General features: G+C 44.6%; 1 protein-coding gene across 2 annotated transcripts in view; it reads left to right on the forward strand.

Annotated features, from left to right (window-relative positions):
• The window catches only part of Glra1 (glycine receptor alpha 1), a 95,110-nt gene that overhangs the window by 35,636 nt on the left and 38,154 nt on the right, over positions 1-21,320 (forward strand). For both annotated transcript variants that reach the window (XM_052195739.1, XM_052195740.1), the window contains exon 3: positions 7,252-7,319. In XM_052195739.1, the coding sequence (XP_052051699.1) occupies positions 7,252-7,319 (68 nt within the window). The remainder of the gene's footprint in view (positions 1-7,251; positions 7,320-21,320) is intronic.

A 21,320-nucleotide genomic window follows, 5' to 3' on the forward strand; every position in this document is an offset into this window, starting at 1 on the left:
ACTGTGTCTTAAGTGACTCACAGCCCATAGGCAAGGCATGGATTGGAACCCTGTGCACCCAGATCTTCCATACAGCACCCTGTAAACATCTTACTCCAGGAACCAACAGCCATATGCTCAATTCTTGGCCCCAGTGTTTCTCCTTGTCACCCCTGTGGCTCAAGTCCAACAGCAAAGATGGGTATGACAGCTGGGAACAGTTATCTAATATCTGTTCATGTTCCCTTAACCCAGCCCCCACCATTCCATTCCCCACACTCCCTTCGCTGACTGCCCTGTCCACAAGTCTCTGCAGACAGAAAGACATCTGGGGGCTTGGGGGTTGTACTCAGACCCATCTTCCAGACTTCTTTCCCCACTGGCTCCTTCACTGGCCTCTGTACTGGCTGGTTTTGCGTGTCAACTTGACACAAGCTGGGGTTATTACAAAGAAAGGAGCCTCCCTTGAGAAAATGCCTTCATGAGATTCATCTGTAAGGCATTTTCTCAATTAGTGATCAAGGGTGGGAGGGCCCGTTGTGGGTGGTTCTATCCCTGACCTGGTAATCCTGGGTTCTGTAAGAAAGCAAGCTGAGAAAGACAGGGGAAGCGAGCCAGTAAGTAACATCCCTCCATGGCCTATGCGATGTGAAAGTGTAAGGTGAATAAACCCTTTCCTCCCCAACTTGCTTCTTGGTTATGATGTTTGTACAGGAATAGAAACCCTGACTAAGACAGCCTCCAAATGCCATTCCATCATCATTATCAGTGCCTTGTTTCTTGGGTTTCTGCTGCTGTGATAAACACCATAACCAAAATGCACTTGGGGAAAAAGAGATTTGGTTTGGTTCAGGCTTCCACATCGCAGTCCATCACTGAGGGAAATTGGGCAGGAACTCCAGGAAGGAACCTGGAGGCAGAAACTAATACAGAGGCCATGGGGTGTTACTGCTTACTGGCTTGCTCAGGATGCTTTCTTATATACCCAAGACTACCTTCCAAAGGGTGGCATCACCCACAGTGGGCCAAGCCCTCCTACATCAAGGACCAATTAGAAAAATGCACCACAGGCCCATCTGATGGGGCATTTTCTCAGTTGAGGTTACCAAATGTCTCTAGCTTGTGTCAAGTTGACATAAGATTAGCCAGCATGCCTTGGTTCTCCCAAGGACAGGACCCTTTTAATACAGTTGACTGGAGCACTTCCCCAAGCTAGAATCTCAAACACCTAGAAGAGAGCCAGGCGGATAAGCTGCTGCGAGGGTGGAATGGGGTAAAGATAAGAAAACATAGAAGACTTGGGGGCTAAGGAAATGGTTCAGTGAGTTAAATGTACCTGCAGTTCAGATGTCTGCAAAAGTCAGACAGAGCCACACATCTGTAATACTAACACCGGAAAGGTAGAGAAAGAGATCTCTGGCCAGCCAGTACCCAGTGGTTGAGGTCTGGGTTCTGTGAGACACCCTATCTCAAAGGATAAGGTTTTGAGAAATAGTCAGAGACACTCCCCCCACCTTCTTTCTTCCCTTACTCCAGATAGGTAGATAAATGATAGTTAGATAGATAGATAGATAGATAGATAGATAGATAGATAGATAGAGAAAGAGAGAGATGATAGATAATTGATAGATGATTGATAGACAGGCAGGCAGGCAGACAGATGGACAGACAGATAGATAACCTTGCAAGGTCCGCTCCTCCTTTGTTCCTGCCCACAGCTGCCAGAAAGGAATGAAAACTCTGCGGTTATTCAGATCCTCCAAGACAGAACTTAAGCCTGAAGTTTTATGTGAAATCTCTGAAACAGACACTAAATAATGTCTCTTGTGACCATCACTGGTTAAGCCAAATCCATTCTGCCATAGGAGGGTATTTATGGACTTTACCCATAAGGCTGCACCAATAGCCCTCATCTGGAAGCTTTCAGGAATTCAGTCCACCACGCCCTCTGGTGGACTCTCTCAGAACTCCATCCTATCACTGGTTTCTCTGGGATTCATTTTGCCAAACGTAGGGTCACCTAAACAGAGGCTTACTTCCCTCCTTCATTTAGCCTAAGGCATCCGGGGTTTTCTTTTTATTAGTCTTATACTATATAGATGCTCCAAAGAATTACCATCAAGGTCTGAGGGCTATTCTTTCTATATGCCACCACACTCCACACACAGAAGGCCCTCGGTAAGCTTTTACACTCCAGGCTAACCTTGAACTCAAGACCCTTCTGCCTCAGCCTCCTGAGTGCTGAGATTACAGCATGTACTTCTATGCCCCTCTGAAAATCTTATTCAGAACACTTGAGCCACAAATCTATAGGACTAGATAATCCCTCAGTCTTCCTACTCCACACTGGTTCCATCTTCACCTATCCCTGGCTAGAAGCAAGGAGCATCTCAGGTTTGGCTCCCACACAGAAACTAGGAAAAGGACTTTGCTCCCCTCCCTTAAGCTTAAAGCAGAAAGGTAACTCTACCATACCCAGCCTCCTCTCCTTTTCCCTCTTCAGACTCAAATAAGACTCCCCAAAACCCAGCATTCCTAAAATGACGATGGGGCTCAGACTCCAAAACGTCCCTACACACACACACACACACACACAGAGTTTGGAACCTCAATAAATGTTGAGGTTCTATCAATAGCTTGCCTGTACAACAGGAGCAACGTGCTTCTGGCCATCCTGAAGTCTGAGGCAGCAACAACTACAAGCACCTTGGTCCACAGAACACACAGTTCACACTCTAATATAGAAGTACACAGTGATAAGCCTGTAGTACCCTGAGAGATCTCTTCCTGGGACAGAGCCTCTGTCTCAGCATCCAAAGGCAGATGTAAGGAGAAGGACCAGCCCCTCCCAGCTCTGAGGTTTTGCCTTGGCCAAGGCTTTGTGTGTTGCAGTGGCTTCCAGGATCAGTGGCATAGCCCAATGCAAACATACACAAAAGCAAAATTAAACTTTAATATTTAATGAAATATATACATTATCCGGCGGCCAACGGCAACTGGGTTGTAATTTTCTCAAGATAATTTAATTTTGGATTTATATCCATGAACCAAACCTCCCCATGGGATCTTTTTGTCTGGACCCCCCTCACCTCATTCATCAGCGTCTCATTTCTATGGGAGTCACAATGTCGGCTGCACGAAGCCCTGTGCACATCACCTCAAGGCATGAGCAGTAACTCTTTGGGGCATCTGAATGATAGAACGCAAAATAAAAAGAAAACTGTGGTTCTGGGGCTGAATGAATGAGGGAAATAAGCCTCTGTTTAGGTGACCCTAACAAAGCATTTGTTCTCACTGTCTTAGTCAGGGTTTCTATTCCTGCACAAACATCATGACCAAGAAGCAAGTTGGGAAGGAAAGGGTTTATTGAGATTAACATTTCCACATTGCTGTTCATCACCAAAGAAAGTCAGGACTGGAACTCAAGCAGATCAGGAAGCAGGAGCTAATGCAAAGGCCAAGGAGGGATGTTTCTTACTGGCTTGCTTCCCCTGTCTTGCTCAGCTTGCTTTCTTATAGAACCCAAGACTACCAGCCCAGGAAGGGCAGCACCCACAAGGGGCTGGACCCTCCCCCACTGATGCTAATTGAGAAAATGCCTTACAGCTGGATCTCATGGAGGCATTTCCTCACCTGAAGCTCCTTTCTCTGTGATAACTCCAGCCTGTGATCCTTCCCAGCAACCTCCACCTCTAGCCATGAATTTGGATCACCCAGGCGGCTGGTTAAACAATAGACTTTGTGCTAAGAGTCACTGCTAAGGGCTGAACCAAGAGGTTCTGCAATTTTTGTTCTGTTCAGTTTTGTTTTAGTTGGATTTTTTGGTTGTTGTTTTCATTGTTGTTTTGTTTTGTTCTGTTTTGCTTTGTTTTGTCTTGTGAGACAGGGGTCTCATCCTGGAGCCCATGCTGCCCTCAGACTTCTGGCCTCCCTGTGTCCACTTCTTGGGTATTAAGATTACAAGCATGAGCCAGCACACCTCATGTGCTCTGAGATGGAAATTTTTCAGATGACTTCAGCCATTTGCAAGTCAGGAAAGCGAGGACCCAGCTTCACTAGCCCATAACTAAGCTATAAGCTAGCTTTCCTGAGAGGACGGCAAACCGTTAGAGCTGAGACAGGCCGCCTGGCTTCGCTCGCCAGTTTCTGACTCCGCTCAGGCTGTCCTCTGACCATCTGTTTACCACCCTTCCCTTCCCTTGCCCTCTAAGTGCCCATCCTTCGCTCCTGACATTCTCTGGAAGACCCGCCCCCTCCCTTTTCCTCTTCTTATGAATTGATTCTTTTGAGAAGGAAATGCAGATGTCCCAAAAGGCCAGAGGCAGACTCACTTTCAAGAAGGAGGGAAGGGGCAGCTTAGTGGTAGAGTTCTTGCATAGCATGAGCTAAGTCTTGAGTTTGATCCTCAGTGGTAGGTAACAAAGAAAAGGAGAAGGGGGAAAAGTTGGAGGAGAGGAACAAGGCCCTCCTAATGATACATCCCTCCCCCTTCCCTGGGATTTCCCACCCACTGTCCTACTGTAACTCGTGTGTCCATAAAAGCCCCCGGCCTTCCCTGAGCCCTTGAAAGTGGATGTTTGAGATTTCCTTAATAGTCCTCTAGACCAGTCTTGAATAAATTTGCTTCCAAAAAAAAAAAAAAATGAGAAAGAGGAAGAGGAGGAAGAGTAGGAGGATATAATGTCTAGTCTTCCCTACAAACTGCTGGGGGGAATCAGATTTCAGAAAATAGAAGAGGCTACCCTGAGTCCCATCAGCAGTTAAGACTGAAGTGGAACATGTGCCCCAGAGGCTGACACTCACTGCCTTAAGGGGAAACCTGGCTTTCTCCTATGCATCAAGCCTTCTAAGAGAAAGGAAATTTTAGCTAAGCTTATATGCAACCTGTGGACTACTTTCTGAAGATGAACATGAAGGATTAGGTCACCAGAGCCCATGAAGTTATCCACTCTCTTCTTTCCACAATCAGAAAACATTGGTTCCAGTCCTGGCTGTACTGCCTTCTAAGCCCAGATGAGTGGCTAAAACAAACTGTGCTCCCTTGAGAAGTGGGGACAACCATGCTCTTCTGTCTTAGCAACTCCTAGCATCAACAGGAGATGGACCCTGAAGGCAATAGCAGATTAAAATCCTTCAAATGAAGGTCTATGATCTCACCCAAGTCCTAAGCAAGACTTCAAGGTCAGATCAAGGTCAGCTCCTCTTCGAGGTCTTCCCGTCTTAGTCTTTAGACTTTTTCTCAGCTGAATTCTGCTCCTTTGGCCCTTCTTGCTCATGGTTCTGCCCTCCTCTCCAGCTGTGTCACGCTTGCTTATATGGAAACCTCATGTTTAATTTTCTAGATTCTGCCAGGCATGATGGCATACTCCTGGAAATCCCAGCCATCAGAAAGCTAATCAGAGAACCACTATAGTGCATTCCATATCAGTCTGGGCTACAGGATATGAGGCGTTTCATTAAAAGGGGTAGGGAAACCTGGGCAGATAACTCAGTTTGTAAAGTACTTGCCTTGCAAACATAGGACCTGAGTTCAATCCCCAGCACCCAGGAAAAACCATTCATATAATTCTAGTGCTAGGACGCGGAGACAGATGATCCTCGGAGCTTTCTGGCCAGCCAGTCAAGCCTACTGTAGTAGCTTGAGTAGAAATGCCACCCTCCCACCCCCACCCATCCCTGTGGACTTTGACATACTTGCTGTTACTTTTGGGATTTGTAGAGGTCCAGCCTGGCTGAAGGAAGCATGTATTGGGGAGTGTATAGCCTGTCCCTACTTCTAGTTCTCGCTGTGTGTCTTTGTCTGTCTATCTGTCTGTCTGTCTGTCTCTCTCTCTCTCTCTCTCTCTCTCTCTCGCATGCATGCTCTCTCTCTCTCTCTCTCTCTCTCTCTCTCTCTCTCTCTCTCTGCTTCATGCTTGAGGTTAAAGATGTGATCCCTTGACTTCCTGCTCCTATAGCCATATGTACCCTTTGATGCCATGTCCGTCTACAATGATGGACTCTTATCCATCTGGAGTCATAAGCCTAAATAAACTCTTTCATACAAAAGTTGCTTTCGATCATGGTGTTTTATCAAAGCAACAGAAAAGTAACTGATTCAATGATGGACCCTGTCTCAGAAAGTGATTGATACCTAGGCAATAACAATGAAGCAGCTGCGCAGTGGTGGCGCATGCCTGTAATCACAGCACTTGGGAGGCAGAGGCAGGTAGATTTCTGAGTTCGAGGCTAGCCTGGTCTACAGAGTGAGTTCCAGAACAGCCAGAGCTACACAGAGAAACCCTGTCTCAGAAAAAAAAAAAAACAATGAAGCATATGTGAATGTGTACACACACACATGCACACACGCACACGTTCATGAACACACATGTGAACACACAATGTTTCTGGATTCTGGCCCTGACTGTATAATCCTGCTTCCTCCTCCCTCTCAGCCTGTTTCCAACAGTATAGCCATTAAGAGTCAGACAGGTCAGAACCAGAATCCTGGCCCCACCATTCTCTAGCAATGAGGCCATAGATTAATAATTTTGGCATCTCTGGCCCTCAATTTCCTACTCTGCACAACTGGAGAGACAACCAGCCTTCTCACAGAGCTGTGGGAGGATATGGTGAGATCACACCAGGCAAGGTCTCATTGAAGCAGCTGCCATGGTAACTGCTGCCATTCAGAGTGTGAAATGAAGGGTCCCAGCTTCAGCCAGGCAGGTACCTCTTAGAAGAAGTACCAAGGCAGTGGTATTTTTCCTGGACATATCAGAACTGAAAATAAAAAGAAAAAAAAAACCACTTGTCTACAAAGTATTTAACAAAGGCTTGCAGACTGTCCATCAGGCTCCCCCCTAGATCCCTCACCTGGTGATTTCCATCATCACCCCTTCATTCTCAGTTCATAAGTTCAAGACAAAAAACTTGCTGTTCCTTGCAATTCCTGAGATGGCCTCCAAATGTTGTAGCCATAAATATATCTCAGACATAAATTAGAAGGCACTGGTGGGGCTTGGGGAAGGGATTTCAGCCAGATGGCAGGATGATGAATCACCCCGTGTTAATGAAGGTACAGCTTGGCTCAGCCTCCTGTGAGGTATACCTGCCCCTTACCTGGAAGCTGGGGAGTCTAGTCTGGCAGAGATGCTAAGTGCAAGCTAGGGACCGCAGGCACTTAAGGGTGGGGTATTTAACAAGCAGGGAGCTCCTTGGCCCTCTGGGGAGGTCTATCCTTGAAGTTAGTTTTTCTACAGCCTGAGATACATTGGAAACTCTCATTGGCAGGTCCTCCTGTGAACGTGAGTTGCAACATCTTCATCAACAGCTTTGGTTCCATTGCTGAGACAACCATGGTGAGTACGTTACAGCAACTGCTGTTTCCACAGTAGGTGTCTCTGCCCTAGGAATGTTTCTCTTCTATACTGGATATCCCCCAAGAAGGCACAGAATTGCCTGTCCAAGCCGATGTTTTGGATAAAGGTTTAACATCTGAAGAGGGTTTAGCTGCTAACAAGGTAAGCCTAAGACAAACCTTCAGAATTACAAGAACAAAATTATAGACTGTAGTAGGGGGAATTACGATTAAAATCCATTATATCTGTGTGTATGAAGATGTCACAATGGGGACTGTATGTGGTGGTGCATGCCTTCAATCCCAGGTTCAGGAGGCAGAAGCAGAAGGATTTCTGTGAGTTTGAGGCCAGCCTGGTCCACATAGTTCTAGGTCATCCAGACCTTGCTCGAAACAAAAACAACAAAGTCACAAAAAGTTTTGAAAACTGAACCATAAGACTGAGGAGGTAGATGGATTGGTCAGTGAAGTCACTCAAGCCTGAAGACCCGAGTTTAATCCTAGAATCCAAGTTTAAAAAAAAAAAAAAAGATGTTATGGTGGCACAAGCTTCTAATCCCAGGACTGGCAAAGGAGAGAATGGAGACAGACTAGTTTAATGGGGAGCCACAGTTTACTGAGAGAGACTTTGTCTCAAGAATAAGATAGATGGGGATGGGTTATAATAAGAGGAGGGGTTGGGATTTTTCAGGGAGGGGGGGAAACTGGGAAAGGTTTTACCATTTGAAATGTAATGAAGATTATATTCAATAAAAAAAGAAAAGAAGAAAAGAAAAGAAAGAATAAGATAGATGGCTCCTAAGGAGCAACATCAGGGTTGACCCCTGGCCTCCACACACATCCATATGAACACACACCCAAATCTTTCTCTCTCTCTCTCTCTCTCTCTCTCTCTCTCTCACACACACACACACACACACACACACACCTCACATACACATACACACACACACCTCACATACACACACACACACCTCACATACACACACACACATGCACACACATTCCACACGTATGTACATACACCTGAATACACACATGCACACACATTCCACACATATGTACATCTACCTGAATACACACGCATTACACACACACACACACATATATATGCATGTTCACCTGAATACACATATACACATGCACACATCCAGCAACAGGAAGTATTTGGATTAAAAAGAAGTGTGCCTGACTGTGGGGATGCACACCCGTAATAACAGCAAGCTGTAATTCTCGGGAAGCTGAGGCAGGAGGATAATGACATAAAATCTAGTCTGGGTGTCTTAGTTACTGTTTCTACATCTACAAAGAGACACCATGACCACAGCAACTCTTATACAGCAAAATATTCCATTGGGGCTGGCTACAGTTTCAGAGGTTCAGTCCATTATCATCATGGCAGGAAGCATGGCAGCATCCAGACAGACATGGTACTGGAGAAGGAGCTGAGAGTTCTACATCCAGATCAGCAGGCCGCAGAAAGAGAATGCTATACTGAGCCCACTTGAGCATCAGAGAAGCTGGCCCCCAGTGTCCAACAATGCCACACCTCCCAATAGTACTACTCTCTCTGAGCCTATGGAGGCCATTTTCTTTCAGACCACCACACTGGGCTGCATAGTCAGATCCTGTCTCAAAATTAACCAAAAAAATGAAAAATTGACGATGCTTTTCAAATTGACCCACAGAATGGAAGAAGCCACTGGTTGTAGGGGCTGAAGTGATGGACTGGGCCACTGTGTTATTCGCTCTCTGTTTAATGTATTCTGGGGTGGGAGACACAGGCAAAGATGGGTAAGTGTTAATAGTGATAGTCTCTGACTCACAGACTTATGGGTAATTTTGTATCTTATTCTGCCAGCATCGCTGTCTTTCATATTTCCTCAAGGAGAAGATATGACATTAGGAATTCCAAATGTATGAAATGACAGTTTAAAATGCTTCTCGGTCACTGAAGACAAAGCATAAATCAGTTGTACTCCTATGGAGGGAGTTATCTAGCCTGTGAGGAAAAATGAAAAAAATATAATAAATAATAAAAAATAGACCATCCTGGAGTCAGCTTGTGAGTAGACTGAGATTCAACCAGCCCCTTTCCCAAAATGCACTGCCACCTCATGCCCCCAGCTCACAGCCACCTACCTCTCATCTTCCCTGCCACAGCTTCTCACATGTTCTCTACTCAGAAGCCTCTGTGCACAATAAACTTTCACATATACCAAGTCTACAAGCATATAAAATAAGTACATATGCCAAATATTTACCTATAATCATAAAGAGATTTATCTTAAGACACTCCTTTAATTTGTATATAGTTTTACCACTTATTAAAGACAAAACCAAATGTTTATACTAAAGCAATAGATATGCTTAGTTTTCTCTTAAATAAGTAAATTGGAATTCTGTATATGTGCGTGTGTGTGTGTGTGTGTGTGTGCCTGTCTATGAGTGAATGGGTACCATCATGAGACCAGAGGAGAACACTGGGTATCTTCCTCTATTTCTCTCATCTCTCTGCTTTGTCGCCTTGATAGGGTCTCAAGCTTAGGGAGGCTCCTGGCATCTTTATGTCTCTGCGCATCAATGCTAGGGGTGCAAATGCTTATAGCTCTGCTCAGCTTTAAGTGGGGGTGGGGATCTTACTGTGCATCTCTGGCTGGCCTGGACCTTCCTATGTAGTCCAGGCCACACCAGCCTTGAACTCACAGAGATCTGCCTGCTTCTGCCTTCCAGTGCTGGGATTCAAGGTGTACACAACCACACCAACCTTTCATGCTCGGTGCTTATGTAAGTGCTGGGGATTCTGTTTTAGGTTCCTAGGCTTTCAATGGACTCTTCCCCAGTCCCAAGAACTTAATCCTGACCAGATACTTGACACTGTAGCATACAGGACATTGTCAGCATTTGCCAGAGTTGGTCAATATTTTGATTCAGAATCAATGCCAAAAGCAATCAGTATACATCACATCAATACAGTCAAAAATGGCAGATATGTGTTTAAGACCTTTTCAGAAACTGTTGGAAATTCTGCCCTAATCCCAAACCAAAACACACTCAATATTTTTTTATAAAACTCAAGTCAGCAGTCTAAACAGCAATTTGCAAAATCAAACATTCCAACCAAATGCAATGCAAAGATACCAATTTGAAATATGCACGACCAGAAATAATAGGAAATCCTGTCCCTGTTTTCTACAATTACACCAAACTGTCTGTGTGAGCAAAACACTTCATCTGTGGGGCTGGGAGATGATATAATTGGTACAGTGTCTACTTTAATCCCCAATACCACGTAAACTGTATGCTAGTTCATGCCTAGCATGAACTTTAATCCCAGCAATCAGGAGATAGAGGCAGGAGGATCAGAAGTCCAAGGCCATCCTTGGCTACATAGTAAGTTCAAGCACAGTCAAGCACCTCCAGAAGCCCCTCATGAGCCTCTCAGTTCTCTACTCTGGTACAATTCCCGTTGTCACGCTTAGGGCTGTACCAGTCTGTTTGCTTGTCCCTCCCCAGACCACACTGGACATTTATGGTTGGCTGATGTCCTGTCTTGTTTCCTGGAATGGTCAACCTCAACAGCCAGCACATCAATACAGCTGTGGGAAAATCACTCTGTTAGATAAACAAATCAAAGCAGATGCACTGTTTATCCAGCCCAGATGTTGTTTGGTCCTCAACATTTACAAACACTGGAAACCGTCCTTCCCATTGTAGACTTGTAATATCACTGAGCTCTTCACAGGGCAAAGAGACAAAAATCTATTCTTTTGCAAATAAACTTGTCTTGACAGGGTCGAGGATGATGTGGGTGTACATGCAAAAGACTACTGAGTTCTGGAGAATCTGGCTCAGTTGGTAAAAGTGTTTGCCACGCAGCATGAGGGCCTGGAATCAGTCCCCAAAGCCCACTTTAAAAGCTGGGCATGTTAGCGCACACCTATAATCTCAGTGCAGAGGAAGAGGAGACAGGCAGGTCCCTGGAGTTTACTGGCAGCCAGTAGACCCCAGTCAGTGAGCCCTGCGCCATTTAAAAAAAAAAATAGATTGCACCTGAAGAACAACACCTGAGGTTAACCCACAGCCTCTATGTATGCATGTCAATCAATTAATTGTAATTATTTTTAAGTTATTGATTAATTTTAGTTAATTAAACAGACCAGGGACTGGACCACCTGCTTATGAAAATGAGCCAACTCTGTAAGAAAGGGTATAATCTCTCTCTCTCTCTCTCTCTCTCTCTCTCTCTCTCTCTCTCTCACACACACACACACACACACACACACACACACACATACACACACACAAATATCTACATGCATTATGTACATATCATACATACATGCATACATACATACATACATACATACATACATGGACGAATGCAAAGTGGAAATCCAACCATTTCAACCAAGCTCTAAGTGGAAAACAGGAAATGATGACTCTGGGAACAGCCCACAGGAGGAGCCCAGGGAAATGTCAGTGTTCAGAGCAGAATGAAGATCAGATTTATGCCCCTCCCTTGGGATGACCTACAGGACTCAGGTGCTGCCTATCCAGCAGGGGAGAGGCAGCCCCATAATTATCTTCCTAATTATATTTGCTTAATTTTCTTTGCATATGAAAATTATGCAAATAAATCTAAAAATCTCATACTTAGAGAAGAACTTATTGAAATTGACTGCTATGGTGGCGCCTGCCTCTAAGTCCCAGCACTTGGGAAGCAGAGGCTGTGGGATCTCTGTGAGTTCGAGGTCAGTTATGGAAGGTCATACAGAAAGATGTTCCAAAAACCCAGGTGGGTTTCTGTGCATAGCCAAAGTTTCCACTCCCTGGACTTTCCTCTGCTCTTAGAGCAATGGCTCTCAGTCTTCTTAATGCTGTGACCTTAATACATTTCCTTGGGCTGGAGAGATGGCTTAGTGTTTAAGAGCACTGACAGCTCTTCCGAAGGTCCTGGGTTCAAGTCCCAGCAGCCACATGGTGACTCAACCATCTGTAATGAGATCTGACACCTTCTTCTGGTGTGTCTGAAGACAGCTACAGTGTACTTAGATATAACAATAAAAAAAAATTGGGGGCCAGAGCAAGCAGAGGTCCTGAATTCAATTCCCAGCAACCACATGATGGCTCACAACCATCTGTACAGCTACAGTGTACTCATATACATAAAACAAATAAATCTTTCAAAAATAATAATAATACATTTCCTCATGTTGTGATGACCCCCAACCATAACATTATTTTTGTTACTACTTTATAACCATAATTTTGCTACAGTTATAAACCATAAAACAAATATCTCTGTTTTCTGATGATCTTAGGTGACCTCAAAAGGATCTTGACACAAAGGTTGAAAGCTGCTGCCTTAGATCCTATCAAACAAATTTCCCCATGGGTATGTCCTCCCCAGCCTCTCAGGGTGCATTTGCTCATGTTAACCACAAGAGCAGCAGTTTGTTTGTGAGAAGCCTTGAGATGCTAATGTGTATCAAGCGGTGAGCACAGCATCCTGCTTCTGTTATCCCAGTTAGACTCCCAGTAACTCAGTGGGCAAGATGTCCTCAGTGGGCAGAAACTGAGGCCCAGAAACCTCGGGGTATTTACCTAGAGACACACACCAATAAGTAGCCTAGTTAGAATTTGCACTCAGATCTCCCTCATCTCAAAGCTCATGTTCTCCTGTACACTTGAGATCATCCAAATTTGCTTGACTAATTTCATTAAGGGTATCCAAGCTGAGGGGGAGCTTTCTAACTGACAAGGGATGGAATATTGCCTACCAGGGAGAGGATTTGTTGCAGGATATTTGATCACACTGTGAACCCTGTGATTGTGGTTTTTACTGGAAAAGCCTGTTTCTAGTTGTGGTGTGGCTCAGCCTTAGTACACACCTCTAACCCCTCTGACCGGAATACAGACTCATCCTTAATACACACTTTAATCCCAAACAATGAAGGTAAAGTTAGTTTGTAGAAGGAAGCACTGTTGTTTGAAAGTGATGTCTAAGTGAGTGGCAGACAAAGTGACAAATCAGAGAAAGATTTAACAGAATAGGATACACCAACCTTATGAGAAGAGAGAGGAAAGGGGAGTAATAAGAGGGAGTGGTGAAGAGAGACAGAGAGAGAGAAAGAGAGACAGAGACAGAGGGAGCAACTTTACTGGGATAGTTGTACAGTGGCAGGTTGCAGAAAAAGAAACAGTAGACACAAGGACCGAAGAAGCCAGAGAATGAGAAGGAGCCAGAAGATTAGAACAGATTGCCAAAGTTAGCATGAGGCCAAGCAGGACAATTCAAAAGAAGCCAAGATAAGTCAGATTGAATCAGTGTGGAGAGGGGTTTGAGGCAGAAGAGCTGAGATGAATAGCCAGCCAGAGTTCAAAGGGGGCTAGAAAGGGTGAGTTTACTCAGCAGGAAGTCTAAGACCCTGAAAACATTCTAGGCCTAGATAAGAGTGTACAATGGCTAGAAGCTTCCAGGACTAGACCTGGGTTAGCAGACTGAAGCAGTAAGCCTCCAAGATGACAATCACATCAGGCGAATAATAGATGCAATTTCAAGGATTGCTGCTGATCACAGATCCCAAAGGCTTTCTACCCCTCCAGCCTCGCAGAGAATTGCCTGAGCACCAAGGGGTTATAGTGGTATAGATAAAGTCACCATGTCAGAACCTTCCCAGGCACCATTGGTTCCCCCAGAACAGCAGGAGAGTCGCTCATCCTTAGAAGCGACTGGAGAACCCAGTCCGAGCCTTCCCTTCCCTCCCTCTCTCCCTCCTTTCCTCCCACTTTTTCCCTCTCCTTCCTTCAGGGAACTTGGCTTTATTCACTAGAATAACAGACACAAGAACATGGAGGGGAAGAAGGACCCCAGGGGTCTCTACTCATCCCACTAAGAGGAGGGGACGGACCACCTTAGCTCTCATCTAACCTTCCCAGAGCTGTCTCAAAAGAAGCAGAAAGAGCAGGGGAAAATAAGAAGAGAAAATGGAGAAGAGCCCCTTCTACAGAAACTCCCTGTCTTCAAGAGAAATATCTAAACAGGTAGTTCTCAACCTGTGGGTCACAACCCCTTGGAGGTCACATATCAGATATCCTGCATATCAGGTATTTACATTATTATTCATAACAGTAGCAAAATTACAGCTGTGAGGTAGCAACTTACTTAAATCTAGAATGCAGCACGAAGCAACGAGCTTTCCAGTACGCATGTGCATATGCAATTGCATTGTATAGTGCAGTAACTATGTTCCTGTGTAGTATTTGTGTACATGTGTGGACTGTGGGATTGTGGGGCTATGTAGATTAACACACATGCATGTGTATATGCTGATACGGTTTTGAAAATAGACATGTGACATCAAAGAGAAGTGCCCATGTGAAGTGTGGATGTGAACGTGTGTGCACTGGGCTTATATGTATACATGAAGAGATGGGTACATGTATTTTGATTTCAGTTAGCTTTGTCAACTTGACATTGCTGAAAGTCTTCTGAGAAGAGAGCATTGGTGGAAAAATTGCCTACATCAGGTTGGTCTTTGGCCATGTCTCTGGGAAATGGACTGTCTAGATTGATGTAAGAGGGCCCAGTCCACTATGGGCAGCACCAACCCTAGGCAATCCTAGTCTGTACAATAAAGTTAGCTGGTCATGAGCTTATGAGTAAGGAAGGAAGGAAGGAAGTAGCATTCTCCATGGCGTTCTGTTCAAGTTCCTGCCTAGAGTTCCTATCATGACTTCCCTCAATGGTGGACTGTAACCTGAAAGTCTAAGCTGAAATAAACCCTTTCTTCCCCAAAGTTGATTATGGTCAGAGTGTTTTAGCACAGTACAGAAAAGAAATGAGGATACTCTGCCACCATGAAACACCTCTGAGCACAGTCCCCTCTGAGCACCTGTCTCTAACAGTAGAGACAAAGAGATATCTTTCCGCTTGTTTCTGTTTGCCGGACTGGCTTTATCCTTGTGTTCTTGCCTCCCCACTCACAGCCCTGTGGGTCCTAAGTGTGATATTAAGCTCTAGGGCTCTGGCTCCATTTGACTTCTCTTAGGCTAGACTTTCCCAGGGTGAGGAATCCAACATGTATGTCTTCAATCAACAAAGGTTCATTTCTTCCTCATCCAGAGTCTGCTGCGGACCAGAAGGCTCTCTGGAGTTCTGGTTCTCAGGCACCAGCTCAGCACTCTGTTTCCATATCAACCATATAGTCAGGGAAAGTGTGATGTATTGCAAGGCTCAACATTGCTATATTCCTTAGCAAAATGTCATAGAATGGGCTACCCGAACATTAGTGATTGACACAACTTGTCACTTGTAACAGAATTTGTCACAATTCTGGATACTAGAATCCAAGGTCAAGGTGCCATCTGTAACTTTCTAATCCAGTTTGTCTATTTTTCTGTGAAGTATTTATTTCTTGGTTACTTAACTCTTTCTTTTGAGTAGCAAGTACATCAACACCTTTGGTGTTAGTTTTGTTTTGTGTTTTTTGAGACAGGGTCTCATGTATCTTAGGCTGCCCTTTAACTCTTTATATAACTAAGATGGCCTTAAACTCCTGATGCCCCTGCCTCCATCTCCAAAGTACTAGAATTATAAGTATATGCCACCACAACTTGTTCCAACACCATTTTCCCCCCAACACCATTTTTAAAGTAGCCACTGTTTGGTTTTGGTTTTGACTTTGACACAGGATCTCACTGTGCAACTATGACTGGCCTGGAACTTGTTATGTAGACCAACCTGTCTTTGAACTCACAGAGATCCTCCTGCCTCTGCCTTCCTCAATGATGGGATTAAAAGTATGTGTGTCACCGCCCGGCACAGGCTTTTCCACTAGCTTGAAGTACTGTCTTTCTCATAAATTGAATCTACCTACACAATTCCTAGCCTCAAGTCTCTATCCATCTCCTTCTTCTGTCTTGTCTCTATTCCAATACCACACCTTACATCAGTGTGAAACCGCACAGTAGTGTCTGGCAAAGTCCTCTGTTGTTCTCTTACAAGATTTTCTTGACCCTACCAGTCATTTTTGCTTCTATATGCACTGTATTTTTTAGTTAGTTCATTCTTTATGGTAATAGAAATGACATGGAAACAAATTTCTAGGAAAAGGAATTGAAGTGTGAGGAGGGATCAAGGTTCACAAGGTGACAAAAGAGAGCAAAGCATAAAGTCAGGAGGAAGCCACAAGTTGGATGTGGGATCTCTAGGGTGTTTTAGAGGTTCTACAGACAGGATGAGTCTTCCAGAAACTTTGCGTCTGAGACACCATGATGAGAGCTGGGAGAAGAGAAGGGCCATGTGATTCCTAAGCATTCAGGCTCTTTAACATTGGAAGATGGAAGGGACCAGTGAATGGGGAGATGGCTCTGGGAAGCTCTGCACGCCATGTACTTCTCTATATCCTCCTATCACCACGAGGATCTGGGCCTTAGTATTCATGGAGTCCTTGGTGAGGCTGATCCTGAGCTCTGTGAGGAGAGAACTCTCTCAGTCAATGAACTAGAGAGTTCCAGCCAATGTAAATTCCAGGAAAAAGCCATATCCCAGAGACGCATAGATATGTGAAGTATCTGGGACCACTATGTCTATGAAGAAGTTACAGCCCAAATCTACCCACACATATAACTCTGAGTGATTAGTTTCCTGGAGTGGTTCGATGACATTTCTTAATTGAAGGTATAGACAGCTGCTCATATACCTATTTGCAATGGTCCAGTGTCTTCTACAAGTCTCACTGCAGTACATCACTGATAAAGGCCTTGTACCACAGCACTTTCTCCCCTTCAGTTCCCAAGGCCCATTGTATGAGGGTCATCGCCATGATGGACTCCAGTACCCAAGCTCAACATACTATATTATTTTGTTTGGGTTTTTAGTTTTACATATATATTTAATACAACTATATCAGCAACTATATCTCTATAACATATAATATGTATGTTATATAGTTATAACTATATAGCTATATAACAATATATAATAACTAAAGCAACAATATTACTGCATATTGACTGTATAAATTATTGGGCCTTGCTATTATATCATTCAGCTCCCACATAGCATGCTTTCATGGAGTCTATCTTTCCTCCCAATGAACTTCAAATCAACATTTTGAAGTGTATAAAAATCCTTTCCAGTTCTAACTAGGATGGCACTGAGTTCATGGGAACTCACGTGGAAATAATCGACATGTTTTCAATATTTTCTAAGCATGGTGCATCCTTTGCCTTTACAGAGGCGCTCAACACTCCACCAATGACGAAGAGAAGGCAGAGGCCATCAGATTCTGAAACATGGAGAAAATGAGTCTATGGGCAGTCTTAGAAACATTTTCTCATGGCTTGCTCTCAGTCAGTGACTGAAGAGGGAGCGGCAGCCAGGAGTTTGTGATAGCTCAGAGTATACAGCTTTCCATCAACCTGAAGTCAAGGGAACTCCACTCAACCATATAATCTAAAATAGACTGAAGTGGAGAGACCAGTGTGGCAAGCGATTCCAGTTTACAGTGGAGCTTGCTTGTGTCCTCACAAAGGCAATGGGCCTTGCTCACATGCTCACAAAGGAACTCTCTTGCCACTTCCCACAGACTAAGATGTTCAGGCAACTATTACTTTTGGCAATCACAAAACCAGAATAAAGAGAAACAATTTTATCAAAGTTAAAAAGGTAACAAAAATACATCTACCCTGACCACCCAATAGCCCTTTTCCTGTGACAAGAGATGGTTCTGTGGTCAAAAGCACTGACTAATCTTCTAGAAGACCCAAGTTAAATTCCCAACACCCATGTGGCAGCTCACAACTGCCTAAAACTTCAATTTTTAGGAGATCCTATGCCCTTTTCTGGCCTCTGTGGACACCAGGCACACATGTGATGCACATGAACTCATGCAAAGCACACACATGAAAATAAATAATTTTTTAAAATAAAGATAGTAGGTAAGATACTTGTTGTGTCAGCATAGTGACTTGAGTTCCAATACCTAACACCTACAAAAAAAGATGGACAGGTCTCACCTATAGTTCCAGTGCTGGGCAGGAGGTGGGAGGAGCCCTAGGACTCATTGGCCAGAAGCTGGGAAGCTCTGGGTCCCAGTTAGGGACCCTGTCTTAAAAATAAAAATAATGTCCTATAATGGTTTGCATATGCTTGGCCCAGGGAGTGGCACTGTTGGGAGGTGTGGCCTTACTAGAGTAGGTGTGGCTTTGTGGGCATGGGCTTTAAGAACCTTGTCCTAGCTTCCTGGAGGCTAGTAGTTCCATAGCAGCCTTCAGATGAAGGTGTAGAACCCTCAGCTCCTCCTGCACCAAGCCTGCTTGGATGCTGCCATGCTCTGCATTGATGATAACAGACTGAACCTCTGAACCTGTAAGCCAGTCCCAATTAAATGTCATCCTTTATAAGACTTGCCTTGGTCATGGTGTCTGTTCACAGCAGTAAAGCCCTAACTAAGACAGGCAGAGAGCAACCAAGGAAGATACCAGATGCCAATCTCAGGCCTCCTCATGCATGAGCATACATGCATGCACACACATGAGCATGTACACATATATATTCACTATGAACATAGATCATTCAGTGCCCATCAGGACCTGCCCCTCAAATGATGCTACATTACTAACTATCAAATCCTGCTCCATGACCTTCCTTTTCTTGTACTATGGAACTATTCCAACATGTCTACAAAATCATCCTGTAAATGAGATGCACTACAATACATCTGGGTTCTACTTATTAAATTAAAACACATGCCTAAGGGGCCGAGGGTGTAGCTTGGTTGATAGAGTGCTTGTCTGGTGTGTATAAAGTTTTTAATTCAATCCCCTGTGCCATATAAAATCAGACACAGCAGCTCACGAATATAAAACCAGCACTCTGGAGGTAGAGGCAGAAGAATCAATAGTTCAATGTCATCCTCAGCTACATAGTGAATTTGAGACCAGCCTGGACTGTATGAGACCCTGTCTCATAGCCACAGATGACTATGGCTGAGTCTGTGTCTCACCAAGGTTGTTCATGCGCATCTCAGTTAGTAGTCTGACTCCCAGAGAAAGGCTTTCTTTTCTACTCTGAATGTATCATTCCATTCTCTCCCAAACTGCAAAGAAATGTACGTTCAGTCTAATGGGAATTTCCTTCTCTGACACTTAATGCTCCTCTTTTACTGTTTATGGAATCCTTTTTTTCTGACTTTTTTGAGACAGGGGGCTCCAGGTAGGTAGTAGAACTGTAATATAGGTAGACCAGGTTGGCCTCACACTCACAGAGACCCACATACCTCTGTCTCCCAAGTGCTGGGATTAAACATGTGCACCACCACATCTGGTTCAGTCTGATATGTTGACATTCTTTTCCATAGTAACCCAGCAAGGGCCTTTTGGGGTTGTGTCTATTTGGAGACTCTTATTTTGTTGTTTTGTTTGTTTGATTGATTGTGGGAAGGGCGGAGTATCACAGCATCTTTGTGATGGTATGACAGTGCCACGCTGCCACGGTACCGGGTATCGGGCGTCGGCATGGGGGATTAACAAAAAACACAGACACGGGTCATTCTGCAAGGAGAATGCCAAAGCTTTACTGAAGATCAGCAATATATATACTAGAGGCCAGGGAAGGAGCAGGAGAAAACAATTACAGTCATAGGTCAGGCACCTGGGAAGTCCGTACCACACCGGGCAGGAAGGCAGGAATCAAGCTAAGCCACGGGATGTTTTGCTCTCAAGAAACCTGTGCAAACAGCTCAACTGGGGGCATTGAGCCAAGCTCTCTGGTTCCCAACAATGGTAGAAGACAGTTTGCAGAAGTCACTTTATCTTCTGTGCATGGTGTTTTTGCCTGCATGAACATCTGTGTACCAGGTGATTGCCTGATTCTCATAGAGCAGTGACTCTCAACCTGTAGGTCATGACCCCTTTGGGCATTGAATGACCCTTTCACAGGGGTTGCCTAAGACCATTGGGAAACACAGATATTTTTTTACATTTTGAGTTTCAACATTAACAATATTGTAGTTATGAAGTAGCAATGAAAATAATTTTATGGTTGGGGGTCCCACAACATGAACTGGGTTAAAGGATCAAAGCATTAGGAAGGTTGAGAACCATTGTCATAGAGGCTAGAAGAAATCATCAGATCCCCTGTAACTGGAGTTACTAAAGTTTGCGAGCTGCCGTTCTTTAGCGCTGGGACTCAAGCCCAAGTCCTCCGGAAGAGCAGCCCATTCTCTTAACCTCTAAGCCATTTCTCCATCCCCAACAAATATATGTACCTTTATTATTTTAGTTACAGGCATGTGTGCCTGTTTTGTGGATCTGTGCACATGAGCACAAATATCTTCAAAGACCAGAGGCATTGGATCCCCTGGGACTTGAGTTACAGTCGGTAGTGAGCCACCTGATGCAGGGGTTGGGAACTGAACTCTGGTCCTCTGTGAGAGCAGTATACACTCAACCTGGAAGCCATATCTCCAGCCCCGTACTTAGAGACTTTTTTTAAATTATTTAATCTTTTTTTATAGTCCAGTCATTATCCCCCTCCCAGTCCACCCCAATCCTCCTCCCCTGTCCTCAAGAGGATGTCCCGACCCCCCAGATCTCCCCCCTCCCTGAGGCCTCAAGACTCTCCAGGGTTGGGTGTATCTTCTCTCACTGAGGCCAGACCAGGCAGTCTTCTCCTGTACATGTGTCAGGAGCCTTGTGTCAGCTGGTGTATGCTGCCTGGTTGGTGGCTCAGTATCTGAGAGATCTCGGGGGTCCAGGTTAGTTGAAACTGCTGGTTCCTATGGGATCGCTCTCCCTCTCAACTTTTTCCAGCCTTTCCCTAATTCAGCTACAGGGGTTCCTGGCTTCTGTCCATCGGTTGGGTGTAAGTGTCTGCATCTGACTCTTTCAGCTGCTTGTTAGGCCTCTCAGGGGGCAGCCATGCTAGGTTCCTGTCTGTAAGCACACCATAGCATCAGTAACAGTGTCAGGACCCTGGGCCTCCCCTGAGATG

Source organism: Apodemus sylvaticus, chromosome 10, assembly GCF_947179515.1.
Source record: "Apodemus sylvaticus chromosome 10, mApoSyl1.1, whole genome shotgun sequence".
In the NCBI taxonomy this organism is placed as follows: domain Eukaryota; kingdom Metazoa; phylum Chordata; class Mammalia; order Rodentia; family Muridae; genus Apodemus; species Apodemus sylvaticus.